At 45.5% G+C, this 17,854-nt stretch overlaps 1 protein-coding gene across 1 annotated transcript in view; it reads right to left on the bottom strand.

Annotated features, from left to right (window-relative positions):
* Positions 1-17,854, bottom strand: part of megf10 (multiple EGF-like-domains 10) — a 49,970-nt gene that overhangs the window by 7,336 nt on the left and 24,780 nt on the right. Inside the window, exons 6-18 of the mRNA XM_086188440.1 lie at positions 14,316-14,562; positions 8,390-8,510; positions 7,946-8,082; positions 5,735-5,947; positions 4,961-5,135; positions 4,647-4,767; positions 3,543-3,706; positions 2,997-3,099; positions 2,077-2,223; positions 1,364-1,498; positions 886-1,014; positions 671-799; positions 204-332 (exon numbers count right to left, since the gene is read on the bottom strand). Coding sequence (XP_086044566.1) covers positions 204-332; positions 671-799; positions 886-1,014; positions 1,364-1,498; positions 2,077-2,223; positions 2,997-3,099; positions 3,543-3,706; positions 4,647-4,767; positions 4,961-5,135; positions 5,735-5,947; positions 7,946-8,082; positions 8,390-8,510; positions 14,316-14,562 — 1,950 coding nt within the window. The remainder of the gene's footprint in view (positions 1-203; positions 333-670; positions 800-885; positions 1,015-1,363; positions 1,499-2,076; positions 2,224-2,996; positions 3,100-3,542; positions 3,707-4,646; positions 4,768-4,960; positions 5,136-5,734; positions 5,948-7,945; positions 8,083-8,389; positions 8,511-14,315; positions 14,563-17,854) is intronic.

Genomic DNA, 17,854 nt, shown 5'->3' with positions numbered 1-17,854 from the left:
TGCATACGCTGAAGAGTTCAAAATCATATTCTATAATAAAAATGATAAAGAGGTTAATACAGGAGGTGTGAGTGTTTACATCATTGAATCAAGTGAATAAATAACTAGTAAGGAAAGAATGATCATCAGAACCAAGAGTCTGACCCCTGAATGATCACATTATGGTCCAGATGGAACCAGGACTCCTGAGAGTCTGGACCTACTTTGTTCACAGTGCTGTCCCATGAAGCCGGTGCGACAGGTGCACTGTCCAGAGATGTGGTCACAGTCAGCTCCATTCCTGCACTGACACGTCTGAGAACAGTCTTTCCCATAAAAACCTAAAGGACAACCTGCAAGACAGAAGGTAGACGCTAATCACCCAGGGCTGAGCAGCATTCAGGCTCCGAGCAAACAGCAGAACACCCAGGTTCCATCATGTAGGACCTCATGAGGACCTCTCAAATTGAGCCAGCACACTCCCTCAGGCATTGGACCTTGGACAGTGCCACTGGAGCGTAGGGGCGCATGACTCGACATGGATGACCACTAACACCGGTGCTGCAGTTGGAATGCTGGGATGTCTAACTTGTGAGGAGGGAATGTGTGTGTGTGTGTGTGTGTGTGTGTGTGTGTGTGTGTGTGTTTTCGTGTGAGTTTGTTTGTGTATTTGTTTGTTTGTGAGACTGACGCTGTGTGCAGTAGAGGCCGGTCCATCCAGGGGTGCACTTGCACTCTCCGTCATAAGCGCTGCAGTATGCTCCGTTGTGACAGTTGCACGTGTGGATGCAGTTGGGTCCCCACTGGCCTGGCGGACATGCTGCAACACAGACACACAAACATCAGCAACTCCACAGCACACAGGTCAGCAGAGAAGCAGCACAACATCCTGTGCAATTCACTCACACTGAGAGCAGTCACTGCCGATCCACCCTGGGTAACACTGACAGGAGCCATCGATGGGGTTGCAGGTGCCGTTGTTGGTGCAGCTGCATCTCCAGGAACACTTCTTCCCGTAGTACCCACTGGGACACACTGCACACAGTCACATTATGTGGTCATCATCCCCAGTCCTCAGAGCCTCTCCACAGCACACCCTCAACTGGCTCAGGTCTAGTATTCTGACAGGTGCTGGTGTGATTCCCATCCCCCCCAGACAACATGATGATGTGTCCCTGAGGAGGATGCTGAACCTCACTGCTCCTGATGCTTGATGTATGAATGTGTTAAGTAACGTAGCCTAGAAACCTAATGCTGAAATCATGTGTCATGCGTGTGTGATTTCACAGGCAGTCGAGTGGAACTTGTGTCTGACGTGTCCTATTGATGTGTTTGTGCTAGCAGCACTCGTGAGATGATGTCACTGCTGGGATGTGATGCTCACCCTCATTGCAAAGTGCCCCTTTGAAGCCTGGTAGACAGTCACACTGCCCACTGACATGGTGGCATGGCCCGTTACTATGGACACACTGTGGGCACATCTGACTGCAGCGGTGTCCAAAGTAGCCTGGAGAGCAGACTGCAGGAAGCAGGGGACAGGAAGGTGAGGGACTGAACGTTCTACACCTGTTAGTTTAAAAGGGGTTTCGTGTCAGATTTGTGTCTTCACCAATAATGACTGGAAAAGTCTTGTGGCCAGTGGTAACATATATAATTATTGGATAAAGCCAGAATGATATCACCCCTTGTTTTAGGCAGGCTTTGTTTTTTGGAGCAGACTCAGCGTGGAGGCGACTCAGGCTCTTTCTTCTGACAGACTTCTACACAATGGCCCCCCCACTGGCCAGTAGAGAGAATACAAGTGTGTGTGTCCCTGTGCTGCTCTCTGGTAAGTGGTGACAGCATTGCTCCATTTGTTTTGACATATTGTATCTGTGGTCCTTAATCTAACTGACCTTACAATGTGCTGACTATATGGTAAGCAGCTGGCTGTGAGATATCCGCTCTGAGCTTCTTTCTTTCTGTCGCCCACTGTTGGTTTGGAGTGGAACATATGTGGCACTGGCTTGATCAGATAATCTCACAATGGTAGCTTTAATTAAAGTGCCAGTGTGAGAGGATGTTGGTGGAGGTTTGGGTGTGAGGGTGGGGGCTTACTCCTCTGACAGGTGGCACCTCTGAAGCCTGGTGCACACTCACAGGTTCCTTCATCCGGAGAACAGGATGCACCGTTCTTACAGTTACAGGGGAGGGAACAGTTTGGGCCCCAACGGCCTTCTGCACACACACTGTCACAGTGAATACCTGCTCTCACACACACACACACACACACACACACACACACACACACACACACACACACACACACACACACACACACACACACAAAAGAAGGTTATTATTACCATTGTAACTACCATCATAATTATCGCTGAAGGTTGTTGTTGTAAAAAAATACCAAAAAATATTCTGATTTATAAAATTGTGCGTACCCTCACCCGTGAGTACTTTCCTTTGTTAAATTACAGTAAACCTGGAAAAGTGCACACGGGAATTCTGGCTCGCCCCTGACATGCCCACATTCAACCATAAATGGTTGATGTAAAGCAGCTCATGAATGAATGACAGCTGCCGGTTGATCAGTGCGGCCTCACTGGGAATCGTGGCATCCCAGGTAAACAACGTGAAAGCAGAGCTTTCTAAACTCATCTTCTTGACAGGTCGGTAATCTCAGACACCTCCATCCCTCCTTCTGTCTCTCCCTCCCTCCATCCGCCCCCCCCCCCCCCCCCCCCCGCTGTTGTCATGCTGAAGCAGCAGGCAGAGGCAGCGGTGAGCCCAGTCATGTATAAAGATCTCTTTGTGGCTGCGCTGTGAGCTCGATGCTCAGTAAGCATACAGACGGTCTGCAGTGGACAAAATGTTCATTCACAAATACCATTGTGGGAATCTTTCACCTTCATATACAGTATATATACTTAAAATTCCCAAAGAGTGCTGCTTCTCACACACACACACACACACACACACACACACACACACACACACACACGGACCATGATATCATGTTCTCTCACCAGTCCATCCAGCCAGGCAGCGGCAGTGTCCAGAGGAGTGGTGACACCCATCAGCATGACTGCAATCACAGCGCTCCCTACAGTCCAGACCAAAGCTCCCATCCTGTCATCATCCCAGAGGGTGAGAGCGTCAGTCACAATGGAGCACCCTCAGATCACCCTCACATGCACCCTGGATTCAGTCTCCATACTCTGTTTTGTCTCCAGCGCTGTTGTTACATTGGTTTGGTGCGTCTTTTGTGTTTCCACGTGTTGGTCTTGGTCTGTCCTGTCCAGTCAGCTCCTTGCCTGCCTCGTTTCTTCCAGGTCTTTCTAGTTGTCTCCTTGGTTCTGTTGCATTTTATCTCTTGGTCATTCCAGTCAGGTTCTCTCAGTTAAGTCTTATTATAGTTTTGGTGTTGTGTTGTATTCCTAAGTTTAAGTCATCAATCAGTGTCTTCATTTCCCTATTTCAGCATCTATTATTGTTTTAGCTGGCTGCTAAACCGATTCCGACTCTGATCCTGACTTGAAAAAGACTGGAGGTGCTGCGTCCACAGCTCTCACCTGACAGAGGAGGTCACACCTCTCCCCCCTCCATCCCGGAGCACAGGTACAGTGACCATCCAGAGCATTACATGCTCCTCCGTTCCCACACCTGCAGGTCAGGTTGCAGCCCAGACCCCAGGTACCGCTGGGACAGCTGATGGAGCAGTCCACGCCATGCCACCCTGTTCAAACAAGAACCGACCTGTGACTTCTAGCAGCAACAAAAGCTGCCTATTCAACATATTCATGTCATTGCACCTAGAGTACAGAAGCCCAGAGAGCTAAGTGAGAATAAATATTCTGGTGATTCATGTTAGAAATCTGATTTAAATGGCAGTATTTCCTGTGTTTTTGACTTAACAGCTGGTAAAAAGTTTCTGCCTTCATTTTTTCATTATGTTATTTTATAAGTTATACTTGTTAAAATATACTTTTTTTCACCAGTTTAAATGAACGTCGGTCAGAATTCAGTGTTAGTTGGAGTTTCTAAAAGCCGCTTTTATGTAGGAATTCGTCTTGAGTCTGAAGAGTTTGTATCTGTGATGCCAGGAAATCTTGGACTCCCACAGCAAGCTAATGTTGGAGAGCTAGTATCCGTTCCTCTTAAAGGCTTCATCAGTTGTTACAAATCTTTTATTACAAGGCAACAGCTACTACTGAATCTCTATGAAATGGCCATCCACTTCCTGTGTGCTCCACCAGGACTACAGTGATGTCAGGTGAGTTCATGTAAGAGAAACTTGGGCTAGAAGTGAGAACTCAGAGCGCCTCCACTCTAAACGTGAGTTCATGGAGCACTTCTGCCACATTGCATCCCAGATTTTGAAAAAAAAAGTTCTAGAAAAAAACATTTTTAATCTGTTGTACAGATTTTGAAAAAAGGGATTGATGACGATTGTTCAAGCAAGTTACCAGTTCTGAAGTCACAAATGTTGGAGACAAAGATATTTCTATCAGATTAAGAAGATGGACCTCTTGAATGTTTTTTTTTTTTGCCCCCAGGTTCTTCCGTTCTGCAAGTTGAGGGGTAATACTCCTGCTGAGCCAGACACGTTTTATTTCTTCTGGCCCTGTGTCATAGGACCATGAACGTGTTTTCTAGCCTCCTTGTCCTCAGCTCACCTGCTCTACAGAAGCAGGATCCATCCACAGGTGAACACTGAGCTCCATTCTTGCAGTTGCATCTGGAGGAGCAATTGACTCCGTGAGATCCTGCAGGGCAGGGGACGGAGCAGTTGGGACCCTGGGAGGATCAAAAGCGTCAAACAGTCAGAACCCACATTCATTGTCCTGTGAAGAGAAACACTAAGCCATCACTGCTGATCAAAGCTGCAGCTGGTGAATATTATTAATACTTGGCTGCTGCAAGAATTCTGAAAATATACCAAACGTTAGCTGTTAGCATGATTCTGTGTGACGTGTCAGTGGAACTCTACCATGAAGCCTGGAGCGCAGGTACACTCTCCTGTCACACTGTGGCAGTCGGCACCATTCTGGCACTGGCACACCTGCTGGCAGGACTCGCCGTAGAATCCTGGGGTGCAGGTCTCATTGCAGTAGAGGCCAGACCAGCCCGGCTGACACGTACACTCCCCTGACATTGGGTGGCAGCTGGGAACCAGAGAGAAACATTGTTACACACGTCTAAAATAGCGAGAGAGTGGGAGAGGGAGAGAGAGAGAGAGAGAGAGAGAGAGAGAGAGAGAGAGAGAGAGAGAGCAGACTCTCACTCAAACCACTAAAGAAGGTCTGTATCTGTTTGCACCAGTTGGCAGCAGGGTGAGGATCAAAACACAAGTGGGCGGGGCTTCCTCTGTGTTTGACTGACAGCTGGTCTACCTGACACAGCAGCACTATTGAGAAGCAGCAGCACAGCTGCTCTCAAACAACATATGTAGCCAGCCAGCTGCGCTACCCTTACTGATTCCTGACCAGTAGCTCGCAGCAGTCAGATGTGTCACTCAGCCGAGATCTCACACGCGCACACACACACACACACACACACACACACACACACACACACACACACACACACACACACACACATGCACCACCAAGGACACACTCCCATGAGGTCTGTTAACTTAGCTGGAGAGATTAGAGGTGGAAACTTTGATGATTCAAGAACCTGTTAAGTTGTTTCTGGATTCATGGAACCTCTTTGTTTCTTTACTGGTCAGAATTAGAACCTATTTTACTGCATATTGTACCTGCGTGTATTCTGGGCATGGCACGGGCACTTCCTGTCACAGCGGAGGCCATAGAGTCCTTCGGGACACAGCCGGACATCACATGTCTCTCCTGTGTACCCGGGGTCACAGAGACACATTCCGTTGCTGTGGTAACACTTGCTGTTGTTCTTACAGCGGCACATCTTTGCACAGGCAGCACCGTATGTCCCCACAGGACACTCATCCTGACACCTGCTCACACACACACACACACACACACACACACACACACACACACACACACACACACACACACACACACACACACACACACACACAAATACATGCATGAGTTCATACACACTTCACATTTCAAAGTAAAATAACTTTAAAATGGTGTTAAATGCCGCCTCAAACACAAACACATAAAAGGATCCTGAATAGGATCACTTCTAGTGGGGGTCTAAGGTTTACTGAGAGTTGGGGTCGAGGAGAACCTCTAGTCTAGAGAGTTTAGGACCTGCTTTCTGCACTGTTGTGATGTTCACAGACGGACGGATGGACAGACTGACAATGTTTAAATGCTACAAAGAGCACACGGCTTTAATTCTGTTTATTGGTTGCAGCTGTATTCTAAGGCAGTGTTAATGATCATTGTACTTGTTGAAGGGAACTACAGTACTGTTACTGTGTATACAAAGACCTGGAGACATCTGATATTAGGGGGCAGCTCTGGGACATAATTCATGTAGAGAACATTGATTTAATCACTTAACACACTACAGCTGCCGGTTGCAATGTTGAGCCTGTGCGGTTCCATGGTTCCATCTGAATCACAGTCATTGGAGCAGGAACTACAGCTAATGAGGCCAACAGCTAAAAAAACACAAACCACTTGCAAATAAACCCCGGAGTATCCTCGTGATCTCTCGCACGATTACACACAAACACGTGCCATCAGTTGTGTCTGAAAAACAAACGTCCCCCTTGTGAAGACCAAGGAGACGACAAATATGTAACTTAATTGTCTTTTTTGACTCAAACCACACCGGGCACACTTGCCATCCATCCCTCCGTCAGACATATTAAACCACCGTCACCAGCCGGCAGGGCGGCTCATGTCCCAGTTGTGGGTGTTCCTCCTCCCCCAGGAGCCCAAGTGTCCTGTTAATGGATTCCAGTGGGTTTGGGTGGGGCAAGCAGCGTTATACCATGACGTTTGGCTTCACTCAAACCCTCATTTACTCATCAAAGTGCACTTGTGAGGGTTATTCCTGTCTCATCACTGGCTGCTTAAGTATATGCTCTGCACTCTCTGATATTGCTAATTATATGGACCTCAAGGCCTGCGCGGTGCTCTACTCTGATCTGGGCTTCCGGGGTTTGTTTTCTCTGGGATGGTCTGGCGGATGTGGATGATGATTTTATTTGGAGTTTGTTTAAATTTCCAGCATTTTAAAATCACTTCTTGTTGTTCTTGTTTTTTTTTTTTTTTTAAATTTCAGAAACTCTCCCTGTCCTGGATTATTTATCCCATTCTACATGCTAGGATTGAACCAGTTTACAGCTTAACTGAGTCTAAACTAGATATTTGACATGGAGAGTTTGACCTGGTGGTGTGTATCATTGCTTTGTGTATCTCCCCTGTATTAGTATTGTCATTCAAATATTCTATAACATGGAATTTCTGCTTTAAAGTTGACTGTCAACTATTTTCTTTACTTTAAAATCCTTGTCTTCCTGCCATGCGAGGAACATTCAGGCACTTGTTTTAAAAAGCATCTAACATTCATAAAATTACATTTTGAAGCCAGACAGTGACTGTGTCATGTAGAACGTTACCTCCTGTACTGAAGCATGAGCACAAGTAATATGTCATATCATGATTACACTTCAGACCTGGAGCCATATTATCTCACAGGAAGCTCAAGCAGCCCTGGTTGGGACCTCGCCTCTCAGCACGCGGTGACATCACACGTTTGGCAACAAAGCATCTTGAAAGGGTTCGTCTCTGAACAAGTGTTCTTCACTGGATTTATTTTGAAAAGGCTGTTTATTACATTGCTATATATCTGCGATGTAGCACTACATAGTAACACATCTGGGCCCAAGTTTGCCCCAAACTTTAATGAAACACAAGAAGCAACAGAATTGTCAGGATACGCAGCATTTCCTGTTTTCACTGTCAACTTGTTTTTTAGAACTGTTTGTCATGAGGGGTTCTCCTCCTGCTAACGAAGCATCTCTCACCGTTCTCCTGTGTACCCGGGGCTGCAGAGACACTGTCCAGTGGATGACACACAGAAGCCATTGTTGTGACACTGACATTCCTGAGAACAGTTTGGACCAAATCGTCCCTCTGGACATGGCTGGCCACACACAGTCCCCTGCACACAGCAACAAGAAGATACATGGAGTGTGTTAGGTGTGGAGTGTGTAAGAATTGTTTAAGGTTTGGAGTGTTTTCAGGTGTGGAGTGTGATAGGAGTGTTAGGTGTGGAGTGTGTTAGGAGTGTGTAAGGTTTGGAGTGTTTTCAGGTGGGGAGTGTGTTAGGAGTGTGTTGGGTGTGAAGTGTTTTGAGGTGTGGAGTGTGTTGGATGTGGAATGTTTTGAGGTTTGGAGTGTGTTAGGAATGTGTTGGGTTTGGAATGTTTTCAGATGTGGAGTGTGTTAGGAGTGTGTTGGGTGTGTACCATCCATCCTGCGGGACAGGAGCACACTCCGGTCACATGGTGACAAACACCTCCATTCTGACACGGACACCTTTCCTCACACTGCTGTCCATGCTTCCCAGGAGGACACAAGTCTTCGCAGCTACGAGGACAAAGACACAGGTTGATGTCTGTTTACCTGCTGAAGGTCTCGTAAACAGACACTGAATCCAAACACAATGACATTACAAGATCATCACGCATCACTGCAATTAGTTGTTTCCAATTCAATAACCAATCAATCAGTTGATAAAAACCTGCTTTAGTCCAGGAGTTAAAGCCTGATTTTTTTGATGAACCTTATTTAGCCGGATTCAGTTTTTTTTCTCTGCTGTTTCTTGTAGTTTACTGTCGGGGTTCCTCTTCAACATACAAGAGGGTTCAGAAATTAACGCCTAATGCCCAGAAAAACACACAAATTAATTATTTTAGGATATGTCATGCGAACTACTTGAATTGCATGTATCTAGAGTGATTTCTACACTCATTAATAAAGGAGGTTATGATTCTTGAATTGACATGGTCTTGGGCTTTTTTAGATATTAACCCCTTCATGCCCAAGATAACAAAATCACACCGAAATAGAAATTTTTAGATATTTCATGCAAAATACTTGAATTGAATGTGTTGTCTACAATTATTACAAAGAAAGCTATTTATCTTAAATGAATATGGTCTTTCTTGAGAATTTTCAGACATTAACGTCTTCATCCCCAAAACAAAAAAACATAGATGAATGGTTGTTAATCCAATTAATTTGCAGTGGGATACAGCCTTCAATAACTCAGTTAAACAATCTAGCTATGGTTGCTAACATCATTGTCCCCCTATGGACATGGGGATATGGCAAATACTCAAAACCCAATAAGGAGAAAAGGGCATGGGATAACAAATTTAAACTCTTTAATTATACATAGCATAATGACTCTGATCCATCAGAACAAAATCCAAATCAAATACACCAACTGATGTTGAGTTCATACATCAAATGTTAACCCAGTTAACCCATCCCCTCACACCTGTGCATTCCAAAACAATATGCTGGTAAGTCTCTCAACTGGTGGAGGTCAGTGGTTCTCAAACTTTTTCAGTGATGAACCCGCTTTGAAATATTTTTTAGTCAAGCACCCCCTGACACACGCAAAACATTTTTGGTAGAAAATAAAGAGGTACAGTGCTGTGCCATCAGTGTCTGATTTATTTAAGTTAAACAACTAATATCAATGATCTGCAAGCGTTGGCGAATTTCTCCCCGCAAAAAAACAACAACAGTGCTTTGGGTTCCTACTTTTGGTACTTCGTCGGCTCTGGTTTGCCTTCTTTTCCGCTTGTTTCTCCGTATTTTCAGCAGGATTGCTGCTGTGCTTTAGCCATGTCTCCATCGTCACAGTGCGTCGTGATGGCAACAGCAGGTTATTGACGAGTGATGCTGGATCAGTGGGTCAAACTAACTTGGTTTGGGGAGAGTCTGTTTATTAAGGATATTAAAATTGAATACTGAATACAAAATTCAGTATATGAACATACATTTGTACTTTATCAAACTTTGTTGTTTGTTTTGTTTTTTTAATATTTTTGTAAAGCTTCACGTACCCCCTGGAGTACTTCCACGTACCCCCAGGGGTACACGTACCCCCATTTGAGAACCAGTGGTGTAGGTTACTGCAGAAAACTTCAGTGGACTGGTGTGAAAGACAAATCTTAGAGATGAGTTACTAAGGATTATGGTCTTGAGCATCCTACCCCGAAACATGCACAGAACATCGTGGATGGCAAACCACGCTCTTTACAACTGCACTTTCTGGAGTAACAGGGGGTGTCACTCTTGCATCCACACCGGATCATTTTCTGGATGTAGTCTGGGACAAGTTTGGTATTTTCTCGTTGGTGGACTGCGGTCAGCAACACGGTGGTGCAGTGGTCAGCACTGTCACCTCAAAGCAAGAAGGTTCCGGGTTTGAGTCCCAGCTTGGGCACAGGATCTTTCTGTGTGAGTCTCCATGTTCTCCCTGTTCCTGCGTGGGTTCTCTCTGGTACTCCAGCTTCCTCCCACCGTCCAAGGCATCAAGAGGGGATGAGGTTAATTGGATACTCTAAATTGACTGTAGGTGTGACTGAGAGTGTGAATGGCTGTTTGTCTGTATGTGTTGGCCCTGCAATGGACTAGTGACCTGTCCAGGTCTTGCCCAAAAGCCGCTGGGATAGGCTCCAGCCCCCCCGCAACCCTTAACAGGAATAAGTGGAAGAAAGTGGATGGATGGATGGCTTGGTGTCAGTGACTTGTTGGACGTGTCTTTTTCCATCCAAATTCCTCTGGGTTCAGCGCTGGTAACAGATTGGAATTCAGATTTCGCAACAAGTATACAAGGAAGTGGGCTCTTTTCACATTTTCTAGGAAGGCCTCCTTTGTTGGTGGGAGAGCAGCCAGATTGGATGCTGACATCTGACCCTTTCCACCCCCCACCCCCCAACACGTAGCCTTGTGTGGGACATGTTGAAGCTCTCTGTTATGCCATAACAGGCTGAGACAAAGCCAGTGGTTTGATCGATGACTTGCTGGAATGGCCAGTAGGTCATGACCAGTTTTCAGGGCTTTGATGACAGATTCTTTACTTATCCCATTGTAAGACACTACTGTCACAACCTGAAATGGCATGGGCTGGTAAAAGGTGCTTAACGACTTCCGTCTGACTAGCCAGTGTTGCCCTGATATCCACCATCATTCTTTCCTTGCAGGGAGATTCCAGTTGTAGTTGTACATCAAGTCCTGTCTGATGGTGATGGTGAAGGAGAGGGACAAACACATCTGTGTCATCACATACCACAGAGGTTTGGTTTGCTTCTTCTGCACAACTTAGGACTTGTTGGACAATGATGGTGTCCGCCTGCTCCTGCTCATTTCTTAGATCTTACTTCTCCTGTCTTTCTTCGATCCGTACTTTGATGTGAAATGAGTCCTAACCTGTCACTACTGACTTGTGGTTTTGAGTGCTTCATAAATAGAACAGCCTGTCTTTTGTCAGGTCCTCACAAAGTAATTTCTTTAGGTGCTTCTTATTTTCAGTGGATGACAGGACAACTCTCTGTGCGGGTAGCTTGGTTGATGGGAGCAGATGATGGTTTTTTTTGCCAACCACAGTCTCCCTGACATCTCTGGTGGCAGACTTGATGCTGTACTCTAAGTATATAGCCTTGACATTTTCAATGAAATCTACTATAGTAAATGGTAAAATGGTAAATATTCATGATGCAAGTCGTGCAATGCTAATAGTAATGTTCATGATGCTGTCTACTGGATGGTAATGGGGTCGAATGGATCGAGGCAGGTATCCAGTTTCTGACCAGGTCTAGCCCTGTCTTTGGCATCTGCTACAACCCTGTGTTAATTCTCCTCTTTGTGATGAAGCTGCATTTCAGATGCATCATTCCCCCTCTTCCATCTCTTTCATATCTGACTCGATCTTACAGCAGATGTGGTGGCTCAGTGCCCAGACCTTCAGCGCCTCTGGCTTCAGGGTTATCCCAATGATCCCCCTGCACTGTGGCCAGATCTCATAAAGGTGGACTCTATGAGCTGGTCACTACACAGCCTATTCCATATTCCATGGAGGTGTCTTGTGACATGTTGCCCCTGGAGGAAGTAGAAGTGAACACTTGGAGGATGTTTTCCAATGGCACGAAAATAGTAGAGGCCATATCGGCATATTGGACATGGCTGGCTGCAAAGTAGTAGGGAAGTTTTGGTGTTCCAGGCATGAAGGGGTTAATATCTGTATATCCTCAAGAGCATATTTATTTGAAATACATAACCATCCATCCATCCATCCATTTTCTACTGCTTATCCCAGCCTATTCCAGCAGCCCTCAGGCGGGAGGCAGGGTTCACCCTGGACGGGTCACCAGTCCATTGCAGAGCCAACACAACTAGACAGACAACCATTGGCTCTCACAGCCATGCCTACAGTCAGTTTAGAGTATCCAAATAACCTCGTCCCCGGTCCTCTTTGGACTGTGGGAGGAAGCCCGAGTGAGGGAACCCAAACAGGCACAGGGAGAACACGCAAACGCCACACAGAATGATCCCGTGCTCCAGCCTTCTTGTTGTGAGGCGACAGTGCTAACCATTGCGCCACCATGCCGCCCTAAATACATAACCATCTTTATTAATTTTCATTGTAGAAATCACATTAGATGCAAGTCGTTAACATGAAATACCATAAAACCAGTTTTTGTGTGTTTTTCCGTGTTTTTTGAGCAGTAAAGGGTTAATACCTGAAAATGCCTAAGGGTGTTCAGTGAATGTGCCTGGGCTCCTTGGACTATTTATGGGACAATTTTGTGTATTATAGTGAAGTGATTACAGTGGTACTGGATGGAGATAATAAGATGTAATAGAATGAAATCAGCGTTTATTCAAGAAATTAGTCTTATAATCGTTTCACAGTCTCGATCTAAAGACATTATCGATGGTGAGACAGCATGAGGCCACAGGGAGGTTGGTGTCATCAGCACCGCGTCTGAAAGGAGACTACTGTTGAACAAGTTCTTCTCCTCCTGGGGTCATTCTCACAATCAGTAGCAGAGATCCGCAGTCAGCTGGTTTCTAGTAAGCAGGATGAAGATTCTCAGAGCACCAAGGAGGCAACGGTGAGGAAGATTGACCATGCTGCTTAGTATGACGCTTTCTTTGAAGAGGATGTGATTGGTAAAAATAAATATATTATTTTCCAAAGTTGTGATCAGTTTCATGTGCTAACATCTGCAACCAACCACGAGAGCTTTCTTCGATGGTTTTAGAATAACTTTGATCTTTACTGTGATCTAACTGGAACTGTGAAAAAGAAAATCTAAGAACGTCTTATAAATCCAATGAATTCTCTCAGTGGTTCTCACAAGGAGCAACGCTCGATGCTAACTTCATGAATACAGCCAGTGAGGCATGCTTTTAGTCCAATGGGACATTGACAGCTTGTCAGGGATAAGGTATGTTTGTAGTCCAACAGGAAGGGGTCATCTCCACGGTTCCTCCACCAACAGGAAGTGGTCATCTCCATGGTTCCTCCACCAACAGGAAGTGGTCATCTCCATGGTTCCTCCACCAACAGGAAGTGGTCATCTCCATGGTTCCTCCACCAACAGGAAGTGGTCATCTCCATGGTTCTTCCACCAGCACCCAATGGGATTGTTCCATGTGATTGCAGGTGATTGAATCAGTAAATCAGCCTGTTCATCAAAATCATCTTCACTAATGAACCACTCTGATGATGCTGGAAGCTTGACTGCAACGGTCAGCAGTGCTAAGCTAACATTAACCTATGGAGGAGCTACACCAGGGTCACATGACTTCAAGGTGTTCACCACTAAGCTCCAGGCTTCTTCTGCTCTCACCCTGATGACCTTTAATGAACTTCTGTAGTCCTGTTAGCAAGTTTTTTCAAGAATTCAGGAGTGTGGTATTTATTGACCATTTTATGTTGTAGAAAGAATGTAAATTATTGTGTGTTATTCACAGACATTATTTCAGGCATTTAACATAAAAACCTCTGACTTGGCGATGGGAGAATCTGGCGAGTGGTGTGTTAGGTGCAGAGTTTCCGCCTCATTGCCACTAAGCTTTGGTGTGAATCCTGTTTCACTGTAACGTGGTTCTGAGTCAAAACACAGAAACACCTTTGAGCTTGAAGAACTTGCTGTGTGTGTCCACACATCCAGGAACATCGAGAACTAAAGCCACCACCAGCCAAACATGTAAACAGTGTTCCTCTGCAGGCCCCAGACCACCAGAGAGATTTTCATTTCATTGATGGGATACTAAACAACACACACATACAAGCACGCACACGCACACACATATCTACACACACACACACACACACACACACACTTGCTCATGCACATTCCAACTTACAAAGCTCCAGTGTATCCTGCCGAACACTTGCATTCTCCAGTCACATGGTGACAGGCCGCCCCGTTCTGGCACTGGCATTTTTGCTGGCACCCGTTACCGTAGGTGCCGACTTCACACTGGGCCTCACAGCGCCAGCCTCTGTATCCTGGTGTGCAGATGCAGGCTCCAGTGATAGGGTTGCAAAGCGCTCCGTTCTGGCACTGGCATCGGTTACTGCAGTGGGGACCCCAGTGGTTGCTGTCACAGGCTGAAGACGAGAGGAACGATTCAGCTACGAGTCAACAAAAATGAGTTTCGCTCGTCATCTTTGGTGAAGGTTCAAGAGGGAGAATCTTTTCTTCCTCATCGTCCCCAGCTGAGATGCAGAATCACTGTCATCCACAGTTGTGACATCACGATAGGCAATCCATCACTGTCTCCAGATCCACACCTGCACAACCCCCCTCCCCCATGCCACCAGCAGCAGCATCCAGACCCCACCCACCTCCATCATCATCAGCCTGCTCTCTATCAATGTCCTTTCCTGCATCGCTTTCTCAATAAATGTTCTACAATTCGCCCTTTGATCTTTTCTAACTTAAAAGTTATTTTTGTCTTTTGTTCTACTGTGCTTGAAGGTACACTAGAATCAGGAAAAAGAGATGATACATGAATGTCCCCCAGCAGATTGGGAGGACATGTGTTCTTCAGGACGATCCGCAGTGATTCCATTAATGAGAGCCAGGAGCTGTAGAAACATGAAGTAATATCAACTCTACAGCAGCCATCAACGAATCATGTGAGACACACGCCTCCGTTCAGAGCAAGAACCAAATCTGAGCCAAGGACTGATATGTTGCACTAAAATTCAACCCATAACTGGCTCAGAAAGTCTAATGTGCCACATGTCTTTTTACAATACAAATATTCTCATGATCTCTGGCAACATAACTGTTGTTTTGCACAAAAGCCTCTGGAACACACAGCAAGAGGATATTTTAGTTCTTTTATCATTTTTAACAAAAGCACTTTGTGTGTGTACAAATTAAAATACTTGTTTGCTTCATGATTGTCTGTGTGATGAATGTATTTTCATAGTTTTGGGACAACAACTGAGCTCTCGGACACAGACACACGTTTTTTTGTCTCTTACTCTCTTCACTGGGTCTCTTTATGTGATTTTTTTTTTATTTTAATACAAATGAATCAACAGCTTCATCTTCCAACTATAAAACGCATGAATGAAATTCAGAACTGTGATTGGCTGAGATGAGCTGAAACTAAGAGGAGTCTCACTCCATGAGATAATTTTAGATCTTCTTTTATTTTCCAGTTACACACTACCGCTGAGTTTACAGAAATGTCATTCATACCAGTGTTCCCAGTGACAAGTCCACAACTGTATTATCCTTTTTGAAGCTGGAGACATGATGACTCCAGGCTTAGGGAGCGCTGGAGGGCAATCACTGGTCACTGGTCTAGTTAATGGAGCTCATAGTTTGAGGGTGGCAAGGCGTATTATGGTTGAGTAACCCTGTGTTCAGCTGCAGCAGAGTCTTATTCTGAGGAAACCTGCTCCGTTCACTCCAGCATCTGCAGTGGCTCCCTGTCACTCAGGACTTTGATCACCCATAAACATAATGAGACCAAAACTACTTCTTTTTCTTTTCATTCTGTATTCAGACATGAAAGCAACTTAAGTAACTCGACCGTGGGCTCTGTGGCACCACATCAGTGTTACCAAAATCCACTCCTCACCACAGACATGAAACCACCTGACCTTGCAGCCAGACTCAGCATCTGTTGCCAGGCAGGCTGTGACCTGAGTCGCCTACTTCACCTCTGCCTTTAGGACCACTCCTCACAGACACGAGTGAGCCAGCTCCAGGACATGAGCTTCTAATCATCACATGCATCATGGAGACTTCAGCGTGTGCTGCAAACGTGAGAGTGTGGTGAACCGCATGTTTATTCTAGATGAGGCTAACAACTGGCAGCAAAATAGCAGGGGAAGGTTTACAGGGCCTGGCAGGCTTTTCAATATGAGACATGACGTCTTGGAGCTTTCTTCACAATTATTTAACAGGGACGCTGACTACCCAGCGGCCTGACTCCTTCCTACGCTGCACCTGTTCAAGTTAAAGCAGCATTTATTGAGTTTTTGGACACAGAATAAACTGTTCAGCAGACATGGAGCAACACTTGGTCTCCAGCTGTCAGCAGGGGGACTGTCGACGACAGTTTGGCAGGTTATCAAAGAACTTCACCTCACTGCACAAACTCAGGAAAGTACAGATACTGACGGAAAGATCTGGAGCACCACTGGGGAGACAAAGGATCTGACAAAGACGAACTAAAGGATCACTACAACACACTACATGTTCAGAGACTGAGCAATAGAGAGAGCTGAATGTCCGAAAGAAACAAAGAGGGAAGGGGGGCGCTGACAACAAACAAAGGAGAAAGAAGACAAACACTAGGAAGTAAAACAAACATCCTGTCAGGATGAGAGATGAGACTGCTGAACTCACTCATAACAATTGTTTGTTTGTAGAGTCAAAAATTGTGTAAAAGCAAGTTCTCTTTTCAGTTTCCCTCCTGACCTCAAAAACATGGACTATGAGGTGCAGAATGTGTCTTTCTGCTAAGACAGTTTCTATCAAGTGAAATAAAAAATGTATATGAGGAGTGAAAAATGTGGCTTGGATGGACACGACCCCTGAACGTTGACGGTAATGAAAGTGAGAGCAGCTCCTACCTTGTCCCATGCTCCACCCTCCATAAAGTCCACCTGACAGAGGGAACATAAACATCTTGGTGGATGTAACGAGTTAAAATGCTGCTGGAGTCTGTCGCACTGACCCGGATCAGACCATTCTGACACACAGACCATTGACTCTGCATGATTTCAGCCCGTCACCATGTGTCTGCCTCCTCTGCAGCTCCTGGTACAGATTCAGGGAAATAGTATTGTCACCCTCCATCCTAAATCATCTCAATCCGGTGTGGATCTACCTCTATCAATCACGACACTGACTGTTATGGCCCAACAAACCAAATTGCTGCTGTTGTGCTCGTGTAAGTCCCTCATACATTGTAAAACAAAACGCTGTGTATCCATGACATCCTCCAGAGACACATGCAGCCGACTGGCTTTACACCAGAAACCGAATCTGCTACCTCGAACTTTAGTTTGGCTGTGATGGATCAGAACAGCACTGAAACCACCTCATCCTGATACTGCTGATTTCAGCCTCAGCGATCTACTGATCAGTAGCTCTGCTGGGCAAATGCATTCAGCAACAAATAAAGTAGCACAGCTCTCTCTATAAGCTCATTTAGACAAGTACCTCTGTACTACTCTCGACCTATTTAAAGAAGTACGCTAGTACTATTATAAACAGGGTACTGTGGGCCAGGGACATGGTACACATCAACTTAAACATTAAGGTGATGGTCTGTTTGTTCTAGGCTGCTGTAGATTCAATTCATCGTCTTTAACAAAACGTAGTCCCGAATATTCCAGAATATTCAGTTTCTGCCAGAGGACCCGATAAAAC

The sequence above is a fragment of the Aulostomus chinensis genome, chromosome 19 (genome assembly GCF_037954235.1).
Source record: "Aulostomus chinensis isolate RoL2024-O1b breed Wild chromosome 19, RoL_Achi_v1.0, whole genome shotgun sequence".
NCBI classification, from domain to species: Eukaryota; Metazoa; Chordata; class Actinopteri; order Syngnathiformes; family Aulostomidae; genus Aulostomus; species Aulostomus chinensis.
Note: the sequence above shows the minus strand (reverse complement) of the source record. Positions and strands in the feature narration are given on the sequence as shown.